Below are 24,952 nucleotides of genomic sequence, written 5' to 3' on the forward strand. Positions count from 1 at the left end.
AGGCTTTGTGGACTTCTACTAGAGGTTCATTTCAAATTTTTCAAAATAAACTTCACTGCTCTACTCCAAAAAAATGCCAAGTTCTGTTGGTCTCCAGAAGCCCAGCACACATTTGCGCAATTGAAGCTTGCCTTCATCACTACTCCAGTATTGGCCCACTCCAACATGGCACAAGCTTTCATTGTGAAAGCTGATACCTGTAAAACAGCAATCAGGTAACTCCTCTTCCAAAGGTATAAACTCAAGCAAACCCTGAATCCCATCACCTACTACTCAAGGAAGTTTACATCTGCCGAGTGAAACTGAGATCTTGGACAAGATGCTCCAAGCAGTTGAGGCTGCCTTCAGAATGTGGCAACACTGCTTAGAAGGGGCCCATCATCTAGTCCAAGTGCTTACAGACCACAAGAACCTGTAGCACCTGTGCAGGGCCAAGGCCCTGCACCAACAACAGCTCCAGTGGGCCAGTGAACATGCATATCCCACAGTTCTTATCCCTGTTCAATTTTACGTTGACCTACTGCCCTGGAACCCCTAAGTAGGTGCTGGATATTGTCACCTGTGGTCATACCATCCAGTTTCTTTCCCTTTCCATCACAACCCCCTTCCCCAGCCATCTTCAGGGACCTTTCTCGTGAGAGCCTTTTACAAACAGAAATGGCCTTGTTGCTCTGTCTAGATGACACAGGAGAGGTGCCTTAGGATACTGGGAACGAGGCTTCTACTCGTGGTATTTACTCATTCGAGAGAAGAAAGGTGGCCTTCATCTTGTTCTAGAACTGAAGTGTCTCAACAAATATATTTGTTGCCTCAGATTCAGGATGGTAACACATGCTTCCGTTATTCTGTTGCACCAAGATCAAGACTGGTTCATGGCTTTTAACTTGCAGGACATGAATTTGCATATTGTCCATGGGAAGTACCTCAAATTAACATTAGGATTCAGTCATTACCAATACAAGGTGCTATCCTTCATACTCTCCTCTGCTCCAAGAGTATTCACTGAGTGCCTGACAATGGTAGTGACACATCTAAGGAAACATCTGCCTGTACCTGGACAACTGGCTGATCAAGGACAAGCTCCATGACATGACCAAGATAGCCCTAGCTTGAATCCTCACCCTGTTGTCTCAGGCCTAATGGTAAACTACAAAAAGTCATCTCTCACTCCATCCCAGATGATAGGCTTCATAGGAGACCCTACTTGACTCTGTCAGCACGCTCATATCTGCCAGAGGACAGATTCTGTTCCCTTTGATAAATCATACATGAAATAAGGTCAAGACTACCTATGATGGTTCATGCTTGCATGGGATTACTAGGTCATATGTTGTGTGCATACGTGATGCTGCTTGCCAGACTTTGCATGAGGCCATTACTACGCTATCAAAGAACAGTGTACTCCCCAGCCAAAAACAGTGTGAACAGATAGGCCACTATAGCACTCCAAATCCTGTGCAAACTCACCTGATGACCTGAATGTGAGAAAATGGTATGTTTCTCAACTCCTTCCTGTGCAGCCAAGAAATTGCATGTGAACGTCCTAGGGCTGAGGGCCATCAGATTGGCCTGTATAGCATGCCTGTCAGTTCGATGGAATTCTGTAGAGCAAATCCTGATGGGACGGTACATCTGTGATGCGCAATATCAACAAACAAGGAGGCACTTGATAGATCCCACTTTACCTGGAAGCCATTGAGTTCTGGGAATGGTGTCACCAACACAGAGTAAACTCTCTGAGCCCACACTGTCCCTGCACTTTTCAGGGGTCAGCAATTACCTTGAAGACTTCTTAAGCAGAGACGTGATAACCAACTGTCAGTAGTCACTAGAAATTCATCCTAGACAGGATATTCTAGCAGTGGTGAAGGACTCTGACCAAAGACCAGTTTGTCACCGCAGAGAATGTCAAATGCAACACTTTCTACTATAAAGGCAGTGTGAGCCTAGGATCTTTACCAGATGTCTTTCTACTCTGCTGGTGTCAAGCTCTCCTTTGCACCTTATCGCTAACCCCCTTGATTACCATACTAATATCAAAGGTCAGATGGTACAAGGCCACTACTATCATGATCTCCTCATACTGGCCAGGACAGTTTTAGCTGCCAGACCTACTTCATATGTCCAGTCGATCTCCCATTCATTTTTTCTGTTTGTATGAACACACTATCCCTGAACATCCAGACTTGCAGTCATTACACCTGACTGCTTGGATGCTGGCCAGATGAGCACTACTGACAGCGAATGCTCCAGGCGGTTGTTATGCACATCAGGAAAGTTTCCACTAGCAATATCTGCTCTGCAAATGCAAGAGGTTTCCATATGAGCAGCCCAAAACAACCTGAATTGGTTGAAGCCCGGATTCCAAAGATCCTAGACTACATGCTGCTCTTGAAACAATCAGGACTTGCATTAAGCTCTCTGAGTCCACTTAGCAATATCAGCATATCATACACCAGTTCAGTTACATTCAGTTTTCTTACATTCTGCAGTGTCAAGATTCATCAAGGACATTCTTCATGCCTACCCGTCATTTAGAGACCAGACTGCTTCCTGGGACCTCAGTGTGGTTCTCCTGGTGACTCCCTTTAAGCCTCTATCTGTCAAAACATTCTACTTTGTTGCTGTCACGTTGGCACAAACTCAGTGAGATCCAAGTCCTTATGGCTGGACCATCTACTTTTCGGGGACAATATAGTAATGAGACAACACCCTAAATTAATTCCCAAGGTAATCTCAAAATACCAACTGAATCAGTCAGTTACCTTACTGGTCTTCTTTCCAAAACCTCTCTCTTCTGCAGGAGAAAAGAAACTTCATACTTTGGATGTCTCCAGAACTTCTACTTTACTAGCTAGACAAGACTAAATCCTTTTGGCTGTCACTGTCTCTTTGTGGCTGTTTTGGGTGTAGAGTAGGACCTGGTGATCTCTTCACAGAAACTTTCCAAATGAATTAGTGCATTTCCATCTGTTACTAGATGCCCTCCTTCTTCCCACCAAACATTCAGACACAACTCCACTGTAGTACAGGAGACCTCATAATTGACCTGCTTCAGAAATGCACCAGTCTCAGAGATTTGCAAGGCAACCACCTGGAGTAACCCATTGACCTTTCTTAAATAGTATGCATTTGACATGGCAGCCAGGGCAGATACGAAGTTCAGAAGAGTGATACTGCAATCTGTCTGTTTCATTAGCTGAAACTCCTCAATCCCACTATCTCAGGAGAATATTGCTAACTGGTCACCTACAGTGCAGTCTGTACTGACACTTACTCGAAGCATAACAAACTATTACTTACCCTACGGTAAATGGCTCTTCAAGATGTTGTAGTCAATGTGGCTGCTACAACCCATCCTCCATCCCCATTTCAGGAGTTCTTGGTGAACACAGGCTTTGAAATGCAAGGGAATTGAGGGGGGGGTGCCGTCATCCCATCCTGGGCACCTTCATGTGGGAATATGTGCAGTTCTGATAAACACTGCTAGCTAAAAGAATTGGGATTGGTATTCGTAGGGCTCATGCACACATACCGTGGGATCTGCACTGATTACAACATCTTGAAAAACCACAGTTCCTGTAGGATAAGTAACTGTTCTTTCATTGACCTCATCCACCAAACACACGGATGCCCTCTCTGACATATATTTTTCTGATTATCATCATTTTGGATCTTTGTATTACTAGTGTATCATGGATCTGCTATTTATTAATATTAACTTGATCTTGAACTACATATGTTCAGATTTATGACCCACATATCAAACCATTAGTACTAATGGCTTATCGGTCTGTTTGGAATGGCAAGTATAATCTTAGAGTATATCTGTGGAAGAAACAAGGGATGAAAATTCTATTTTATCTAATAAATATCTATTTTTAAGCCCCCTGATTCCTATGTATGACCATAAGCCAACTTTTTTATTTTGACTCATCTTTTTAAAAAAAAATCTTGTTTAACTTTTACAAATGAATTTTGCAAAAAGTTAACTCCTCAATATTTCATACTGTTAATGGAACCAAGATATCAGAAATATTACAACATAGGTCATATATTAAAAAGTTGTGCCGTGTGTATAAAAATTCAGTAACAGAATTACATAAAATCCTTAAATTTGTAATTATTATGATTATTTTATTACAGGGGATGGAGTGCTAGATCTCTCTACAAAGAAAAGCGCAAGACTGGAAGAGTCAACATATGATCCATTATCATCTGAAAATTCATTGTCTGGGTAAGCATCATTTAAATATTTTTCATATATGTAAAAGGAAACACTGAAAAAAATCTCTTCTCTGTGAAGGCAGATTATTTTTTTTGTAACATACTTATACAGTATATATTGACACACAAATTCAGTTTATATTTTGCTTTCCTCAAGAGTTTCACTCATAAGTGTGTGTCTATGTATATATCATTTGTTTCATTGTCTTTTTCTTTTCTTTCTGTTAAAGAAAAGTTATCAGAACAATCACCAAACTTTAGTTCATGTTACTAAAAATGAACTGAAAACTTAATTGCATAATACAAAAGAGTAGGACAGTAGAAGAAAACGTAAATTTATTCTTCAAGGTTTTATTTAGGAAACTTCCATTTTGCACAAAAAACATAACATCCAGATTATATTTTAAAAAATCCTTCAGCTAACATGAACAAGTTAAACAGCTATTATCTTCAATATTTCTTAATGAGAGAGAGAGTTCCTAATTGTTATACTTACATCATGGTTTTGCCTGTGGTGTGTGGTGGCAAACTGCTAAATATGTCCATTCAGCATTAAAAACTAAAAATGTTGTTTCATGTGCTGAAAGCTACCATTACATTAACTGAAACAAAAATAGTGAAGTACATTGTTCTGTTGGATTTTGTTATAATTTTGGCATCCTCCCATCCACTAGCCATAGCAGGACCCTTTTTGTCACCTGTACATCTTACAAAATAATTTATTCCAAATAATATAGTTAGCTTTATTTGTTGAATTGTGTAAAATTGTGTTCTGTTAATTTATTGATATGAACAAGTTTTAAAATGATTTATGATTTATAATTAGAAAAATATAAATAGTGATTAAAAACTGACTTGTATATTGACAAAATGAGACTTAGTTATTAATTGCAGCACTTATTTTATGAATGTAGAAAAATTAGTCTTGTGGAAATCTGGGGGTTTTGTGTTTGGTAATGTACCTGTCACTGCAAATTTTCTATAAGGGGGTTGACTCTTTTATTACTTGTTTAGCGGTAACGTCACGTTTCTACTAACAAAATCTCATTTAGGATTTGAGTACTTAATGGAATGTTAATTGCATAACTAAAATTATAAGTGTTGCTCTGCAAGCATGTATCAAAGGGAATATAGCAAACACATGAGAATATTAGCAAATACGGAACTAGGATTTAAAGTTCTTGGAAGGGCTGCTGTAGAAGCCACCGTATGATTTTGACACATTGTCCTACCAGAACTGTAGCATTTTACTATGATAATCAGTAACTACTACATCTCAAAGACTTAAAAGTATCAGAAGCAGTGATGTTACCTAAGCAAGGAGTATAATAAAGGAGTGGACCCTTCCCTTCCATAGCTGTGTGAGAGTCTCTCATACATCAGTTTACCATCGTTTCATTCCATCCATCCAGGAGACTACACAGACACAGAGAGGACTATGTGGAAAGAAGTGCTGAGTTTGCAGATGGTTTGCTCTCAAAAGCTTTGAAAGACATTCAGTCTGGAGCACTGGACATAAATAAAGCAGGCATACTTTATGGCATACCTCAAAAAACTTTACTTCTCCACTTAGAAGCCTTACCAGCAGGAAAGCCTGCACTTTTTAAAAACAAAACTCGAGATTTCAATGATAGTTATTCATTTAAAGACAGAAAAGAAACTTGTGCAGTGCTGCAAAAGGTAGCCTTGTGGGCAAGAGCTCAAGCAGAGCGCACAGAAAAAAGTAAACTCAGTCTACTAGAAACCTCAGAATTAAAATTCCCAACAGCTTCCAGTTACCTCCACCAGTTAACTCTACAGAGAATGGTCACTCAGTTTAAAGAAAAAAATGAAAGTCTACAATATGAAACTTCAAATCCTACTGTACAGTTAAAAATTCCTCAGCTAAGAATAAGTTCTGTGTCCAAACCACAATCTGATAATGCTGGTCTTCTAGATGTCATGTACCATGTTTCCAAAACCTCTTCAGTCTTAGACGGATCAGCTCTTCAAAAATTGAAAAATATACTCCCTAAACAGAACAAAATTGAATGTTCTGGACCTGTAACTCACTCAAGTGTTGACTCCTACTTTCTGCATGGAGACCTCTCTCCTTTATGTCTTAATGTTAAGAATGGAACAATTGATGGAACATCTGAAAATACAGAAGATGGTTTGGATCGCAAAGACAATAAACAACCAAGGAAAAAACGAGGCCGTTATAGGCAATATGATCATGAAATAATGGAAGAAGCTATTGCTATGGTAATGAGTGGGAAAATGAGTGTTTCCAAAGCACAAGGAATTTATGGGGTACCTCACAGCACTTTAGAATACAAAGTTAAAGAAAGATCTGGAACACTGAAGACTCCGCCGAAGAAGAAACTTCGATTACCAGACACTGGGTTATTTAATATGACAGATTCAGGGACTGGCAACTGCAAGAACAGCAGCAAGCCTGTGTAGATTAATTGTTAGCAAATTGTTTGGGATGTGTGTGTGTGTGTGTGTCTGTCTGTCTGTCTGTATACACACACACATGTGAGAAATACATATGCTCACACTGACAGAAGACATGAAATTATACAGTTCAAAAACCACATACATGCCTTTTGAAAAGTAGTTTTATTCAGGGTTTTCACTGTGGACAGAATTATAGAGTTCTCCCTTAATTCTGATAGTGTGTATTTAATAAAATCCTTGTATGAGTAGGTGAAAAAGATTCAGGTTTTCTTTAGTAGTCAATAGCATAAAATGTTTTGGGAAAACAAGTATTTGTCATGTGAAGCATTATTTTTAGTTGGTAAAGCACCATATTAGCCATTGAATAAACCATCTTATGGAAAGACATGACCCATGGTTTGCAAACTTTTATACTTCACAAAATACTTGCAATAGTTTGTAAGTAGTTCAGAATACACAAATCAAGGGATTATTTTTCTTTTACAAAGTTAGTTCCTTAAGAAGGAAATGGATATGTGAAGTATTAGTAGGAGGTAGTACATTCTGTGAAAGAAGAAAAAAATACATCATAACTAGATCTCCAATACAACTAGAAAAAACCAAAACATTTCATTAATAAAAATGTGTTAGCAGACATAAAACTGTATTTTTATCATTTTAAGAAGAATTTTGTTCGTTTAGCAAGAAATTGGTGTTTACAAAATATACATTTATGAAAACTGACAAATTACTGTAGCTATAGAATTATTAAATATGAAATAAGATGAAATACTAAGTATAAAATAATTTAAACTTAATTAACATAATTTGCATTTTTAGTTTGGAAAATAAGATAACTTCTAAGATTTAAGAAGAAAGTTGGAATGCAACTTAGAGCATGTTCATAATGTGCACAGAATGAGCTTGAGAATGGATATTAAATGTGCTGGTTAGTTAATGTTATGACTACTTAAAATTCATTTAAGGATTGTCACACTCCTTATATTGAAAAACAAAAAACTCACTGTAACTGTAACATATTTGCTGCTGTGACATTTCAAACCTTTTCAGTTTATCAAAATGAATATCAAGTTTTCATTTTGGTGGGCCGATACACTATCGTTTTGCTAATAACCAAATTTGCAGTTCAGGGTCTTGACAGATTCACAAATATTAAACAGTGAAGCTGCTTTGAACTTTCAGTAGTATAAATTCATTATAAATTTGGTAGAAGCTAGGCAGTTCATTTGAAATATGTGACTTAATAGAATCTAAGAGAGACCAGCTGTCTTCAGGTTGCAGTTTTTAAATTAATTTTCAAGTATTTACATTGGATTTTAAATTATATGTAATTTTGGTGGTGTAATGTCATAAAGCATATGTCTATATAAGAATGAGTGCTTGCTTTATACATTCAAAATTCAACACCTGTGCCCTTTTTCCAGTTAAAATTTAGGTTTAGATTGTTTTTTCTAAACCAAATCAAACATATCCAGAAACGCTTACCTGTTTTTCTACTTTTTGTAAAATTTCTCTCACACATACAGTGTCAGACATGCTTTTTGCTTAAATTTGCCTTCGTATAGGCTAATTATCCTATGTGAATGTAAGACTACATTACATGCGTAGGGCCACGTCATGTAACTGACTTTAAAAAGAAACTTGAACTCAGTGTGGAGTTCTTCTTAAAAATTTGTGGCAAAATCTAGCTCTTGGCTATTAATCTTATTACAGGTAATTCCTTATGTTTTAAAATAAATTAATCCATAAGAAGTTAAGTGAAACTGCACAACCCACCAACATATCAATCTTTTGGTCTCTTAGATCTATAATGTATCCTCTTCAACTATTAAGGTTTACTTGCATATTAGAAAAGGAATCCTTCTGTAAAATAATTGTATCTAATAACAAGTAGGATACATATAAACAGGTCAGGGTCATCACTGATTTTAAAGAATTAAGCCATATTTTTGTGAGGGCCAGAAAGATGGATTTGTTAATGTATCCTCCCCAGCGGAAAACAAAATTGATAGTACCTAAAGGTTTCAAAATCTCTCTTTATACAGAATTTTACTTGCAAAAGTTTTTGGGGCTTCAATACATTGCCTAATATTTGTACCACACTAAAATTTTTTATTCCTCGGACAATATTATAAAATTGAGTCAGAAGTTTATATTGAAGGCAAGTTACAGTACACTTTTTATATCATTTAAAAGATGACCTGACCAAAAATTGACAGGATTCATAAAATCAGGGATCATTTTACTATTGACTTAACAGTGATCAGTAGTTTTGTACGTAATATTATAATTAATTTTCAGCATTTTAGTACTTGTATTTATTTATTTTTTTGGTCAGAAATAGTATATTAAAATATTTTTTGATAGTTTATAGATGATGCTCAACCTGTAAGTGTTTAAAAAGAAACAGAATTATTTGTTTCTAATTATTAGGCTAACTTTTGATTACACAACTAAGGAAAGGCAGGGAAATGTGTAGGTTCCCCTTCCCTAACTCCAGTGTATTCCATTTAAATGTCATTTAAGTTGTACCTTTGAACTGTTTTATAAATTCAGTTACCAGTGACTACTTCAGAATTGACAATTTCTGAAAATTCATGTTTCAGCAGACTTTTAAATGAAGGCGAAAGCAAGCCCTACATGCTTTCTACTTATTTGAATGTTTCTCAAGTATTTTATATTAAAAAACAGTGCCTCTGTTTTTAGAACTACTGCTCAGTAAAGTTGTTTAAACCATTTCTGGTAGCTAATGACAATTTTATATTAAATTGTATATTAACTTTAGTGAGACTGATTTTTTTTAGTTGTTTACAGTACAAATACTTGTATTTGTTTTTTAATTGCAGTATTTCCATTGTCGCAGTAATTTAGTAAAACTCTGTGGCTGCCTTGATTTGACAGATTTTGTTAATAACTGATTTTTAGGCAATTAGTTATATTTATGCATAAATCAATTGCACTATAATTCATGAATTATTTATTACAATATTTTCTAATGAATTCCATGTATTTGTCTTGTGTTGTAAATGTACTGTAATTCTGTTTCCTCTTTGTGTTGTTATATACCTAAATCTGATTGTATGAATTTAATTGTTTAGTTAACGTGTTTCTACGTTGTAATTTGTAGTAAAGCACTTCAATGCTTTTGCACATAAATTTACAACAATACTGATGTGTGATTGATTTTGCTCATTCAGTAAAACAAAACAAAAAAAGACCATATACTGGCTCATTTGACTTACTCTTTAGGCACAAATTTACTATTAGTCTAAAAAGTTCATGATAGAACTTGCTTTTGACAGTTATTGCTACAATGAACGTATTTATAAAGCAAAAATAATTGTCACAAGGAAGACTGGTTCTCAAAATATGATGGTTTGCTAATAAATTATGCACACTTTAGAAAATTAAAATGTCCTAAAGTATAGGAGAAACATAAAATTGTTTTATCAGTTTTCAACTGCAAACCGGTCTGTATGAATTGTATTTTATTATTTTACTTATTTTACTAATAGTCTGTTCAGAAAGCTTTATTCATTTAATTTGTTAAACTTCAGCCAATATATTTAGTTATTAAATATATGCATTGAGGCATAGGAAAAGGGAGAACATTTATACAAATAATTTATATGGCCAGTAATTTTTTTGTTCTCCCTTTGACTATCTGAAAACATTTTTGTTCCTCCCAAGTCCAGTTTCTTTTCTGCGCATTTCTTCAGTGAAGCCGTAATCATGTTATAAAGCATCTCTGGCAGAAAAAGCTAAGGATAGAACTCTGAGGGAGAAAATGTGTGTTAGTTTCTCTTTGATAGTTCCCGTAGGTTGGAAGAAAAAACCGATCTGATATTTTATACGTTAATTCTACACAAAATAGGCTACCACATCCATCCTCAAACTTGGTGGGTTACCATGAGATGACCCTATGCCTTTGTGCCAACTTTGTCCCCACAGACAATCGCCAATTTTTGGCAATTGCTGCCTCTGGCACTGAGCAGGGGATCTCAGTAGAAAAGATAATGCAGTCTAAGGTTCTATTATAATTTCCGCCGAATCTGTGAATGGCTTGACTTTGGGGGACAAGATTTGTTGATCCTCTTGCCCCTAACCCACCCCATTTCTATCCCCTCCCGCTGCATGAACCCTGTACCCACAGAACCTCTACCACAGAATTCATAGAAAGATGAAGAGTTCTGTGAAGACAGGACTTGTAGCTACCGTTGCACACAGGAAGGGATAAGATTCATGTATGGCTCTACAGGGCTAGTAACCTGGACTTCTGTGTTTAACACTGCCACTTTTTGCCATGGGTATTACAGTGATACTATAGATTCTGTATAATGACGACACAACAGGATGAAAGAGAAAAAGAGGGGAAAGCATTTGCTGAAGCACAACTCTTTAATACTTAACAAAAGTGGTTGGAAAGCTATTAAAAACATGAAAGTTGAATGAATTTATTTACAAATACAAACATTTCTACAGAGGGATTATATGTATCTCTTTAAAGTAAATGCTTTGTTTTAAACAGATTTTTAGGCCTATGTCCTGAGCAGCAGCCAAGCATACTTTAGTGCAGGGTGGTGCAAAGGTAACTTTTAACATTTTGCGTTCCCCTGAACCTGGGGTCATGTAGTACATGGTGTAAGTTAGAGCAGCATGAGCTGCATATGATCTTATAGGGTTATTCTGACAGCTAAGGATCACTAGAGTATAGGGATGTCAGACCCACTCTACTGATGGCCAGGAAAGGGGTGGTGTAGGAGCAATAGTAGTGGCTGTGCACACCTGAGCATTAGTGTACACAGTGGGAAAACCTTCAGTGGCAAGCTCAAGGCAGCTTTGAGGCCCCTAGAAGACCTGGCCCATAACTTTGAGAGACCTTTAGGAACACTGAAGTTTCTTGTAGTAGTGAGCATATATTTTCTTTAGATAGATGTTCTAGTATTCTTAATTAGTCAAATATTTAAAAAAGTAATCTTATAAAGAACACTAATAGTCCATAATTGATTAAGTGTATATATATGCGTGGAGAGCATATAAAGACAGATTCCTCTCTGGAGGCTTCAATTTATGTAGGTATTTTTTTACCACATCAATCACAGTGAATTAAGTGCTTATAAAAGTTGTAATTTGCTAGTTGTTTGTTTAAACTACAGCATATAATATTACTGAACAAACTATTAAATAACATGTTAAAGGCCATTACTATTTTTAAGAATTTTTACTTCTATTTTTAAGTTTCAAAATATGTTCTTACATTTAAAAAAAACATCGAAAATACATTTATTTATCCAGTGTGATTACAGAAGTCAATTTTTAACCTAATTTTTCTATTCCGCTTTCAGTCTTGGCTTTTGTATTTTTGTTTGTTAGATTTTTGGTTTTTGGTTGGTCGGTTTGTTTTTGGTATTTCAATAAATCTGATAAGTTGTTCTACATTTTACAATTGCCATAACTGGAGTTCCACATAAAATAAACTTAGCTGATTGGGTCCTAAACTCACTCATGGTGGTAATATCATTACAGGCTCCACAATACAGTAGAGTTTCATTTTAGATGAGAGATGCAAATAATTTTATCTTTTCATGTCATTTAATTGAATTTTAATTACAAATTCAGGTAATAACATCAGGATTCAGTTAGAATTTTAAGAGGTAGTAGAATCATCTAGATGGTTCACTTTGAACACTTTCAAAATGTATAAAAATGTTTCAGAAGAGGAAGAAATAACCAGGAATTATTAAGCATAGTTGATTACTTTTATAGCATACGAATTAAAGCTTACCTAAGGCAATAATTTATATATACAAAACTATGCATGTACAAATGCTTAGTAAGAAAGATGAAATAATTTATGGATTTTTATAATTCAGACATGATACTAGCTTGTTTACATTTGTTGAGTAACGAATTAATTTATATACATGGTATATTAAAATGTAAAATTTAAAACCAATCAAAATGAAATTTTGCCAAAATGGAGATTTAAATATTGAAAATGATTGGTGAGAGAAATAGGGTGAATAGTTAGTGTCATGTTCAGAGTTTGGTGATATGTTTAAAAAATACATACTTTTCTAAAACAGAATTATTTTAATATTATTTGCTTCTCTTGCTTGGTACCAGTAAAAGTTCTGAATTATAGATGATAACTATTTTATTGTAGTTGCTATTCAACAGTGGTTTTTGTGTTTAGTTGAAGAAAGGTCTGTATTAATTTCTACAATGGAACGTTTTCAGCTTTTCATTTTAAATGATTGATTAGGTAAGTAGTAATTTTAGTTTTAATAAATTTGTGTTGAGAAATCAAGTTAAGAAGATAGAATTTCATAACTGATTTTGTTTTGGTTGAGTATCTGAGAACAGCTGTTTTGAAGTCTTGTTTAGATATAGACACTTAAGTTAACCAGATATTTAAAGGGATTCAATCTCATTTGGTTTGCAAGTTATTTACTTCAGGGGTACCTTTTTGTTGTCTTGTAGGTACAAAATAAGTGTTTGTGTGTTTTCAAAGAGAGAGAGAGAGAGAGATGCAATGGAAGCCTGTGGTAGATTTATGCTAATGTGGTAAAAACTGGAAAGGGAATCTATGTCTTAAAAGAACATTAACAGCAGTGATGGCTTCTAAAGTTATTTCTGTGGCCTACTAAGGTTGAATGTCCTTTTAAACAACTTTTTAAAGTTCATATTGAACATCTTACGGGCTGTGCTGCATAACACACAAAGTAAGGGAGGTATAGTCTTGTGATACAAGCACAGAATCTGGAGTCAAAAGAGAGGAGTTCTGTCCCTGGCTCTGCCACAAGCGTCCACTGTGACTTTGAACAAATCATTTTACCTTTTTCCATGCCTCAATTTTTCCATCTGTAAAATAGGGATAACACTTACCTCACATGTTTGTTGTGAGGATTAATTCATTAATGTGTTCAAGGAAATTTGAAATACTGGAATGAAAGGTGCCATGAAATATATAGAATTATAATTATTGTATTTGAGAAATGCTGGATTTCAAACAATTTTTCCTTTGTCAAGTAAAATGTTTTTTTGCTGGATATTTTCCTTGTTAACATGCTAGAAATATTCTACTATATATAACATACACATCAGCTGCAGTGAAATAGTTCCATAAGACATTTGCAAATACGATAAATGAGCTATGTAAAGGAAATGGAAATCCATTTTTTCCATGCCTTTTCAGGATTTCAGTCTTCTGTTTAACAGTTAAAACTGTAACCTCCATTATATTTTACTATAATTTATTTTTTGTTGTGATTTGTTTTTGTTTTCAGTTCAAGTTCAACAGCTGGTGCAAAATCAGAGGAAGCAACTAAATTGGAAAAAGGAAAATCAGCACTAAACAAGGTTTTGGAATCTTTGTGCTCTTACCACTGGCAGCAGATTTTGGCTATTTTGAAATTTTTAATCCAGGATAAAAATGTTCCTTCACTTTGCAGTTGCCTGCAACCTCATATTATCCATTCAAAAACTCAGAACTCCCTCATTGAAGATGAAAACCATGTTTTATTTTGTAGTTGTGATGGACATATGCTGACAAAAAGGTTCTGCTTACAGAATCAAAATCCAAACTCTTGTTTACCAGCTCTGTGTGTTTGTATTAAAGATTTGCACTGTTTGCCATGTCAGACTGTAGCTACTGGATGTATTAAGACAGTAGTGAATAAAAGGATTGCTAAAAGTTGTAATCCTCATAGGTGCTATACAAGACAACTACAAAACTGTAACAAGTACCCTGTGACAGCAGCAACTTATACATCTTTTTCTTCAACTGAAGACAATGATTTGTCAAACAGCATTAAAAGTTCTAGTAGATCTCGCAGCCCATCACCCCCTCCATTATCACCTGCACAAAATAATGAAATTGAAACATTGGAAGGATCACCTATAGATTTTCCAGCTTTAGACAACAACAAATTTGAAATAACCATTAATCAACCTCCATCTCTCTTGCCAGCAGAAGGAAGCAATGGATGGTTTGAAGATGAAGGTAAACTATGCAAAGGAAAAGGGTTTGGTTACTCAAATGAAACTTGGCCGTCAACAGATCAAGAAAGCAGCAAATGTGTTATAAATTCTGAAAAGTTTGAAAAAGGTGAAAGTTCTGCCATTTTTCAAGATTTAATGGATCGTATTAATGAAAAATTAAAATCAATAGAAACTACAGATATAACAAACAATCTTGTAAAATGGTCTGACAGTGACAGGGCACCAGAAAATGATAATGTAAAATTGGGGGACTTCATAACATCTCTCTTGCATGATGTCAAGGCAAGTGATTACACTTTTATGGAGTTACTGAGCCAACATGATAAGCAAGTGGAAAATAAAATTATCCAAACCAGATTTCGCAAACGTCAGGAAACTTTATTCGCAATGTATAATTCTCCTGATTCACCACTGATTAGACGACAGTCTTTGCAAATCAAGAGGGAACTTGCAAGTCTTGATGAAACTTTTATAAGGAAAAAGTCAACTTTAGAGAGAAATGCAAAGAAGTCTACAAAAAATTACGGTAAAATGCCCACAAACAAAGGAGACAGTTATAACATGTTAGAAGACAAAGCTTTACAAAATACTGACAATCTAGGTATGAGATGTCAAGCTAAATCCATGTCTTTGCCAGTGTGTCAAGCAGAATCAATGGGACTACCTCTGAATAATTTTGAAACTAACTCTAGTTTTGTGGCATTTTCAGACCAGACTAACTTTGCAAAAACACAAGATTATGCAATTAAAAAAGAGATTGATCAGAGCCCTTTGAAGGGGAAATATAATGGAATCTTGGGCAGAACTAAACGTAACATTGTGCCTCCTGGATGGTACTCTGTATATGTAACAAATGACTTTTTATGTAGAAAATCCTCCAAAGCAAAAAAACCACCTGAAAATTTGGAAAGAGATAATATAGTTCAAGATCTTCAAGCTGAAAGATCTATTGATGTAAATAAGATTGTAAGGAACACAAATCTACAGGTTGTTGTGGAACGCTTGGAAGATACAATAAACTTAGCCAAAAAGACTAAAAGTCCACTGTTGGATAGTTATAAAATATCCAGTACATATGAGCGTGATACGAACCAAACTGCTAGGAGAGGCCCACATTTTAACATGGGTGAAAAAGAAGGTGCAGGACAGAGTTTCCTCCCCCAGTCTCACTTGTCATGCAGCAATGCATGCAAAACAGATTGTGTGCCTACAAGAGAATACCAAGAAGTTCTAGATCAAGGACTTGGTAACAACCCTTTGAAATCTTCAGCCTCTGATTCAGGCAGATTGACTTCCAGTAATGGGGATGTACAAACAAGATCTGAAGTTGGGGAGAGTGTGTCTTTCCTAGGTTATTCTAGCCCAATAAAACTTATGTTTGTCTCAGAGGTTAATAGTAGTGAAGGAGTGAAATATACTTTAACTGCTGCCAGTGCATCTTCTACAGCAAATACTGATCTTTGTTTATTTCAGAAGTATCCAGACACAATATCAGGAAAAAAATCTAAGACAAGTGATCTTGTTCATGAAATCTGCATTGGAGACTCTGGATATAATTGTAATGAAAGTGACACTACAGAGGAATCAAATTCTGTTAATGTTGAGACAATTGCAGATACTTGTGCAGCAGATGAAACTGACTTAAATTATTTTAAGCAAAGTGAAGAATCTGTGGAAAAATCAAGTAGTGGCAATGAATCTGTTTTAAAAAGAAAACCTGGTAGGCCTAAAAAAATAGGGCCTCAGATTGTAAAACAGGTTAAGCGACCAATTGGACGACCTCCAAAGCCTAAAATAGACACAGCTGAAAATAGTGACCGTAGATGTGAACCAACCAGTACTGGGAAAACCACCAAATCTGATGTAACGGTAATGAAAGAAGTTATCAGTAACAAGAATATTACTGTGACAGTTATTTTTGGAAGATCAAGAAGAACTAAAAGGCATGTTTCTGAAGGTAATATAAATATAATTAATGCTATGCCTACACAACATGATTCCAATTTTACAAATGATTCTAGTGAACTAAGGCAAAATACAGAAACTGAAAGTGGTTTTGCAGAAATAGTAAAAGTGTTACAGAATTCTGCTTCTGAAAATGAAGTCTCTGGGTCTGGTTATGAGTATATTAGACCTATCAAGAATAATCCACTGTTACCGCACCTTTACAGCAATATCATACAACCAAATCAGAAGCCTTTAACTATCACTAGAAAGCCTGGTAGACCAGCAAAAGTAAAAATCTCTGGCATATCAGTGACTATTAATAGAGCTTCACCTCAGGAAAGAAAAGTATGTATTAGCGGCTGCCTGCCTCCATTGCAGCAACAGCATATGTTAGAAAAAAATATATCACAAGAGAAGAATAATCAACCGTGCAGTAAGATGAATGAAATAAAGAGCATTCAGAATGACACTACCAAGGATGCATCTGTGATTACTACTACAGAATCAAGAAAACATGAAATTCCTTTGAGGCATTCTGTTAGAGACAGAAGACCATCACTGCATTTCTTACATTCATTAGCATCTTCTAGCACATTTACTTGTAGAAGTGCCTTGCTACGTAAATCGTATAAGCTCCATTTGAAAAAAGCTAAGGATCAAAAGGAAAAACGTATGCAATCAAATCTGAGGCTAGCATCCAAGGATACCTCAGAAACCAAAAATTCAGGGAGTGAAGAAAAGGGTTCTGAGGTAAATGAATTTAGGTCCGTTAATGAAATATCACTGGATCCCATTTTTTCATCAAATCCTTCTCTCAGGTGGTGGGCTACCTCCACTTCACGTGATACCTTGTTGGAAGAACTAAATAATAGATTTGAACAGATAACTAATACCTGGTTGCAAGTGGGTGGAAATGAATTTGAAAAGTGTTTATATGAAAAAAGCAATCATGTTGAACAAGATTGTAGCATTAAAGTGTCAAGACCTTTAGATACCTGCCTTGTAGAACTTGAAGCATCACCTATAAAAATGCTTTTTCAGAAGAAGTGTAATATAAATGAACTTAGTACTTGGTTTATGCAAACAACAGAAACGCAGTCCCTCTCTCTAGTGAGAAAGGCAAATGCTCGCAATCCTTTGGAAGTAATTAGTACTAGAGAGATTAAGATGGGAAGTAAACAATCTGATCTTAATACTAGTCCTTTCAGAAAGCACTTTAAAAAGTTTGCACTATCCTCTCCTTCAGAACCAGCTGGGAATTTACAAATATTGCATAAAATGGTCCAGGCTCCAGTTTTAAATATGAAAAGTAATTTCACGCTAGCCAGATTAAGAAGAACTGAATTTAAGAAGTTACAACACGACGGGTGGAGACAAGTGAAAAAAATGTATAACCATGGAACAGGTGACTGGAAATCTAAAAGGCGAAATTTAAGATTTTTCTGCCAAAGCCAATTTTTTAAAAATTCAAGTGGGAAAATCAGTGATATAGTACCCAAGCACCAAGGAAAAAGTACAGTAAAAACCCAGCCCAGTGAAATCTTAGAATCTCACAATAGAATTTTGCCAACAGGAACTGAAGTCAAAGATGCATTTCTTCCACAGACAATAGAATTGTCTGACTTCAGCACACATCCTGGTTTAACAAATATTTTTAAATCACATTCAGAGATAAATGGAACAAGTTATAATCAAAAAAATGTTGGAAAATCACAGAACCAACTTAAAATGAGTCAAAGTACATGGAGAGCCAAAACCTTTAAAGATTGTAGAATATTTCTGAGAAAACTGAACCATATAGAACAGCATAAATCGTTCAAGTTAAATACCATCATTTACTCTCCGGAAGCTGTTGAAAGTAGAAGCCCTGAAGAAAAAAGGAATTCTGCTTTAAAGTCCTATTCTGCAAGGCAGGATGCATTAAAGATCAAAGAAAAGGATGTGGAGACATGTAAGGGAACTAATCCTTCCAAAATGACTGCAATGCTGGATGACCAATTAGACACCAAAAAATCAAGCACGTGCATAAACAATGAGAGTCCTGCTGCTAATTCTGAAGTTCTTAACAAAATAAACATAAGAAAAAGACCACAATGGGAGACCACTGATATGAATGTAAGAAAAAGGCATAAGAGACAATCATGCAATACTGGACAAATGGCGAATTGTTACTCAAAATACCAACTAGGTAAGTCTCCCCCCCCAATTTTAAAATACTAATTTTAAATTAAAGTATAACTGAAAGAGAAGTAGAATAGCTGGAAACATTAAAATGTATACGGTGTGGGTCAAAAATATCCAGTCTTCAAAACATAATAAAATGGAATAATTTATAATACCAAAAGTATAGTATTGAAAGTACAGTTAAAATTTTTAAAATACTTTATCATTTTATTAAAATTTGCCATCTGCTTTTACAATAGGTATATTACACTATCCAGGCTGAAGATACACTTAACGACAAGTCAAAATAGCAATGAGCTACTTTTAGTAGCATAGTCTGCGAAAGACAGGCGAAATTCTGACACCATTAAAGTCAAAGTCAATTGGACTTTTGTCATTGATTTCATCCATACAACATAGTCAGGATTTCACCTATACAGTATAGTCCTTGGTATGTCAGGGAGGAGTTAACTACAAACACGTTTACACAGAGATACATAGTTACAGCACAGTTAAACAAAAAAATCATTTTTTCTCATTTGATAATGATTTAAATACAAATCTATAATAGGACTCATAATTAAACAGTAAAATATGACCGGTAGTATTGTGTATTTCTCGGCAATTATTTACTAGAATGTCTGTGGTAGCTCCTGATTTTATGCCCGCTGAAATCAATGAAAAGATTTCTGTTGATGTTGATAGATTTTGCAGTGATCCTAATTGAGACGTACAATAATCACACTGAAATGCATTTGCCCTAGAATATTATATTGCTGTTGTGAAATGCAATCTGTACGTAAGAAAGAACAGTAAGATATTTATAGGGCATAATTGCGCAGGTTTGACGTCGTCATGGTCATAATATAGTTAAAAATATGGGGTCGATTGTCAAACTCTTATTCATGTCTGTGAACCCTTACTAACATGAGTAGTCCTGTTGATTTCACTAGGACTATTCAGGTGAATAAGTGCTCAACAGAATAGTAAGGGTTCCACAATAGGGCTCATAATTACAATAAAATGATACATTTATTAACCTACTATTATATTAGATTATCTGTCCAGGTAGCCCAGAAAAGAGAACTAATTTAAATTATTCAAAACAATGAAGCAAAATCTAGTATTTCTCCCCTTGTCGTTTATATCTAAGAAAACTGTCCCTGGGTTAAGGCAAAATCTAATTTTAGCTGTAAACTGACACATTGAATGAAGTTGTACATTGCTTAGAAAATGCAGCACAGAAAGCAACTGTGCTTTCTTGCATTATAAATAAGATAAGGAAAATTATGAACTATGTAAAATTTTTCTTATGTCATGCTCATTTCATGTACTCCTAGTTCTGCAAAGGTAAATTTTCTACCTAAATTTATACTATCTTTTTTCCTTTGTGTGTGCTTCAAGTGCATTAAGTTTGGAGTGCACTCAAAAGAAAAAAATATCTAAACCCTCTCTTGCTGTAGTACAGGAATTTTGTATTCAAATTCTATTTATTTCTGAGTTTACTTTTTTCTAATTGCAACAATCTACAAAAAATCTGCAACATACTCTCATGTTCGTTCTGCTTAAAACTAATTTCTACTGATAACTTTCCTCCTTTTTAGTTTGACATCTTCAGAAAATCTGAACACTATTTTAATATTGTTACATTATTTCATTTTAGACTTTTGTTACTTTTTTTTTTATTTCTTTATTTTTCCTGTTATTCATAGTGTCTGTTCCATGGCTGTTGGCATCCATAGAAAGATGTCAAAAAAGGCTCACTTTTAGCTTCAAAAGAAGCACTGATCTCAGAGAGGCAAATTGTAGTCAGCCTCAACCTGGTGTTTAAGACTGATTTTACAACTGCATCCATGCTGGTGGATTTTTGAACTGGTGCAGAACCTGTCCTCCTCCTCCCACCCCCTCCCCCGATGAATGCAGCTGCAAGGTCAGGTTCTAATTTTGCATGCATAACTGATGGCGCATTTCCTGCATCTGAAAGCTTCATATATATGGAAGCATCATTATGTATGTGTATATTCTTTGGATTGCATGTGGGTGTTACAGTGGTATCAAGACCTACATCACTTGCTAAGGTTTTCTGTTTATTAAATACTTGTATATAGATAAGAAGACTTTTTTCAACATTTTCAAGTTTTTCATCAATTTTTATTAAACTCGCTATCAGACTGAGGAAGAGAGGAGAAGTACCTTGCATATTCCTGAAGGAACTTTCTGATGTCCTCTATGAGGAAGGGCATGATGTTGATATTGAAGAACTATGGTTTCAATTTTTGTTGCAATCTGAGAGTTGTATAACCAAACACAGGTGGATGTGATTGCATTCTTACAGGTCAAGACACTTTTTCAAAAGAAAGTGTCCCGATGATCAGTTCTCAGTGTGGCTGCAGAAGAGGACTGATCATACTCTCATATCATATTTTGTCCAAAAAATGGCAAACAGGAGATACTTTGAACTTCATGATGCTTCTGGCACTTTAATTAGCTTATGAAGTGACTGCTTCAATGACACATTTGGATATGTTGAGGGCTTGGTTCCAACGTACTGTGAATCTCTGTTCTTAAACTTTTTTTTTTTTTTTAAAAGGACATTTTCATTTGGCGATGTTGAATTGGACTTGTCTACATGAGCCAAGAATATCATATAAATATATTTTTACTAAAGGATTTATGATTCTTGCTAGAAAGGCGCTAACATGATTTCCCCTGTCAGTATATCATAGACCTCACCTAGAGTTTTGGAGCTAGCTAAGGCCTGGTCTACACTACGCGTTTAAACCGATTTTAGTGGTGTTAAACCGATTTAACGCTGTATCTGTCCACACAATGGGGCCCTTTATAGCGATATAATTGGTTTCTGTACTCCTCCCCAACGAGAGGAGTAGCGCTGAAATCGGTATTACCATATCGGATTAGGGTTAGTGTGGTCACAAATCGATGGTATTGGCCTCCAGGTGGTATCCCACAGTGCACCACTGTGACCGCTCTGGAAAGCAATCTGAACTCGGATGCACTGGCCATGTAGACAGGAAAAGCCCCGCTAACTTTTGAATTTCATTTCCTGTTTGCCCAGCGTGGAGCTCTGATCAGCACGGGTGGCAAAGCAGTCCCAAATCCAAAAAGAGCTCCAGCATGAACCGTACAGGAGATACTGGATCTGATCGCTGTATGGGGAGCTAAATCTGTTCTGTCACAGCTCCGTTCCAAAAGACGAAATGCCAAAGCATTTGAAAAAAATCTCCAGGCTATGATAGAGTCCACAGCACAGTGCTGTGTGACAAGCATAACGGAAAGCCAAAGAATCAAATGGATGCAAATGGAGGGAGGGAGGGGGTACTGAAGAGTCCAGCTATCCCACAGTCCCCAGCAGTCTCCGAAAAGTATTTGCATTCTTGCCTGAGCTCCCAATGCCTGTAGGGTCAAACACATTGTCCGGGGTGGTTCATGGTATAGCTCCTCAATTTAGCCCCTCCCCCCCATGAAAGAAAAGGGGAAAAAATCGTTTCTTGACTTTTTTCAATGTCACCCTATGTCTACTGAATGCTGCTGGTAGACACGATGCTGTGGCAGTAAAGAGCAGTATCCACTCCTCTTCCCTCCCCGGTGGCAGACGGTACAATATGCTTGCTGTCTGCTGAGTGCTCCTGGCTGGCCTCAGGTGAGGCTGGCCGAGGGCGCCTGGGTAAAAATAGGAATGACTCCCGGTCATTCCCAGTAGATGGTACAGAATGGCTGGTAACGGTCTTCATCATAGCAACTGGGGGCTGAGCTCCATCAGCCCCCTCTCTGTCATGTGTAAAGAAACAATTCTGTACTGCCTGGACTATCATAGCAGCAGGATGCTAGGCTCCTCTCCCCCACACCACTTAATGTCCTGCCTGGACTATCATAACAGCTGGAGGCTGCCTCCCCCTCATTTTATCTCACTAACAAGTCAGTGTTTCTTATTCCTGCATTCTTTATTACTTCATCACACAAATAGGGGGGACACTGCCACCGTAGCCCAGGAAGGTTGGGGGAGGAGGGAAGCAATGGGTGGGGTTGTTGCAGGGGCACTCCCCGTGAATGGCATGCAGCTCATCATTTCTGCGGGATCTGACACGGAGCAGCTGTGCTCTCTGGTTCTCTGATACACTGGTTCTCTAGTACACTTGCCCCATATTCTAGGCAGGACTGACTTTATGTTTAGATACCATAAAGGAGGGATTGACTCGGGGAGTCATTCCCATTTTTGTCTTTGTGCCCCCGGCCGACCTCAGCCAGGGGCACCCATGACAGCAGCAGACGGTACAGAACGACAGATAACCGTCTCTGCTGTCATGCAAAGGTAAATGAATGCGGCTGTGTAGTGCTGCCGTATCACCTCCGTCAGTGGCATCCACTACACATACAGTGACAGTAAAAAAAATGCTGAACGGGCTCCATGGTTGCCGTGCTATGGCGTCTGCCAGGGCAATCCAGGGAAAAAGGGCGCAAAATGATTGTCTGCCGTTGCTTTCCCGGAGGAAGGAATGACTGATGACATTTACCCAGAACCACCCGCGACAATGATTTTTGCCCCATCAGGCACTGGGATCTCAACCCAGAATTCCAAGGAGCGGGGGAGACTGTGGGAACTATGGGATAGCTATGGAATAGCTACCCACAGTGCAACGCTCCAGAAATCGACGCTAGCCTCGGACCATGGACGCACACCGCCGAATTCATGTGCTTAGTGTGGCCGCGTGCACTCGACTTTATACAATCTGTTTTACAAAACCAGTTTATGTAAAATTGGAATAATCCCGTAGTGTAGACATACCCTAAAGTATCCACATAGAGGCTTTGGAGATGGCTAAGCTAAAATAGAATAAACGATCGTTATGATAAAACGTGACATGATATTGAGAAGATACCATGTGAGGACTTCACCATATGATGGTCTAAAGATTTCCAGCAAGAGATACTGAAAGAACTCTTAAAAAAGGGATCAATTCTAATTATTTGCAACATAGGGCATTTTTTTCATCCCATTGTGAACTTTTTCATTTCTGCCTTACATTTTGGCAACTAAGAGAGTTGACAGGGGTTGGAGATTTTAGAACAACTCCCATCATATGTATTTGAAAAGGTTTTACAAGCAGTGTGTAAAAATACCAGTAGTTTGATTTATTTATTTACTTTCAGATTTGAAAGCCATATTTTCAAATATCTATATCTAAATGGGGTACACTTAGCTCAGCACTTTGACAAAATGGGGATTTACAGTCCTAAATACTGATTTGGACATCCTGCTTTAGGAGCCCACATTTGAAAATTGGACTGTATTGTTCCAAGAGTCTAACTGGTTTCCATCTTTTGCTTTGTACAATCCCTTGCCATTTAAAACAATCTCTGCATTAACATATCAGGATAACAACAGCCAAGATGTTTCTCAAATGTCCCTTCTCATTCCAGAAAGATTCTTGGATTTTAAAAGTTATATTGAAGTCTGTCTATTTCTACTTTGGTACTATAGTCCAGTTAACATCTGGATTCCATTGTGCTGGGCATTTTACAAGCCCATTGGAAGACATAATCCCTGCTCCAATGACAAATAAATGACAAATAAATAAAATAAAACCTTAGAGAGTGCGTTCAGCTTTTTAACACATGGAGAGGCTTATTCTGTGTTCTATGTGTGGAACAAGTGAGGCATATGCTTCTAGTGTATATAAGGTCACATTAAGTGCAAAATAATCTGCTGAAATGGTAATTACATCTTTCTCTTGTAAGAATTCCCTCTGGAAGCTCATCAGAGGAATACTAGTGAAGTAGCTGGCCTCAGGATATTTCCACCTGTAGATATTCAGAGCAAACATGTATAGCTCGTTTCATAAGCTATAATTACCTAAGCCATTGGCACCCAACTGTTATTAGTCAAGGAGCCATTTTATCATTGAACAGAATCACAGAGAGACATAAAAATGTAATAAGTTAAAATAAAATTGTATATAAGTTATTAAAATTAATAATATGAAAGGCGTAGAATGAGACAAAATACAATAATAATAAAGTTTTGTATATTGTATTTACAATACACAAATATACAAAAAGTAGTTATTAATTTTAATAACTACTTTCAATTAAATGCATGTTTCTTAAAGTGAAAATGTCAAGGGCAAAATTTTAACAATTTATTTTGCTA

General features: G+C 36.3%; 1 protein-coding gene across 13 annotated transcripts in view; it reads left to right on the forward strand.

The window, feature by feature from the left end:
- LCORL (ligand dependent nuclear receptor corepressor like) overlaps positions 1 to 24,952 on the forward strand; it is a 201,461-nt gene that overhangs the window by 154,340 nt on the left and 22,169 nt on the right. For 4 of the 13 annotated variants that reach the window (XM_050947276.1, XM_050947272.1, XM_050947273.1 and 1 more), the window contains exons 6-7: positions 4,147 to 4,237; positions 13,959 to 18,808. In XM_050947276.1, coding sequence (XP_050803233.1) covers positions 4,147 to 4,237; positions 13,959 to 18,808 — 4,941 coding nt within the window. Of the gene's footprint in view, positions 1 to 4,146; positions 4,238 to 5,639; positions 9,892 to 13,958; positions 18,809 to 19,043; positions 19,134 to 20,495; positions 20,728 to 24,952 lie in introns of those variants that run through there. The other 9 variants (XM_050947280.1, XM_050947284.1, XM_050947277.1 and 6 more) reach the window with 8 other exon arrangements.

This window comes from Gopherus flavomarginatus, chromosome 3, assembly GCF_025201925.1.
Source record: "Gopherus flavomarginatus isolate rGopFla2 chromosome 3, rGopFla2.mat.asm, whole genome shotgun sequence".
Lineage (NCBI taxonomy): Eukaryota > Metazoa > Chordata > Testudines > Testudinidae > Gopherus > Gopherus flavomarginatus.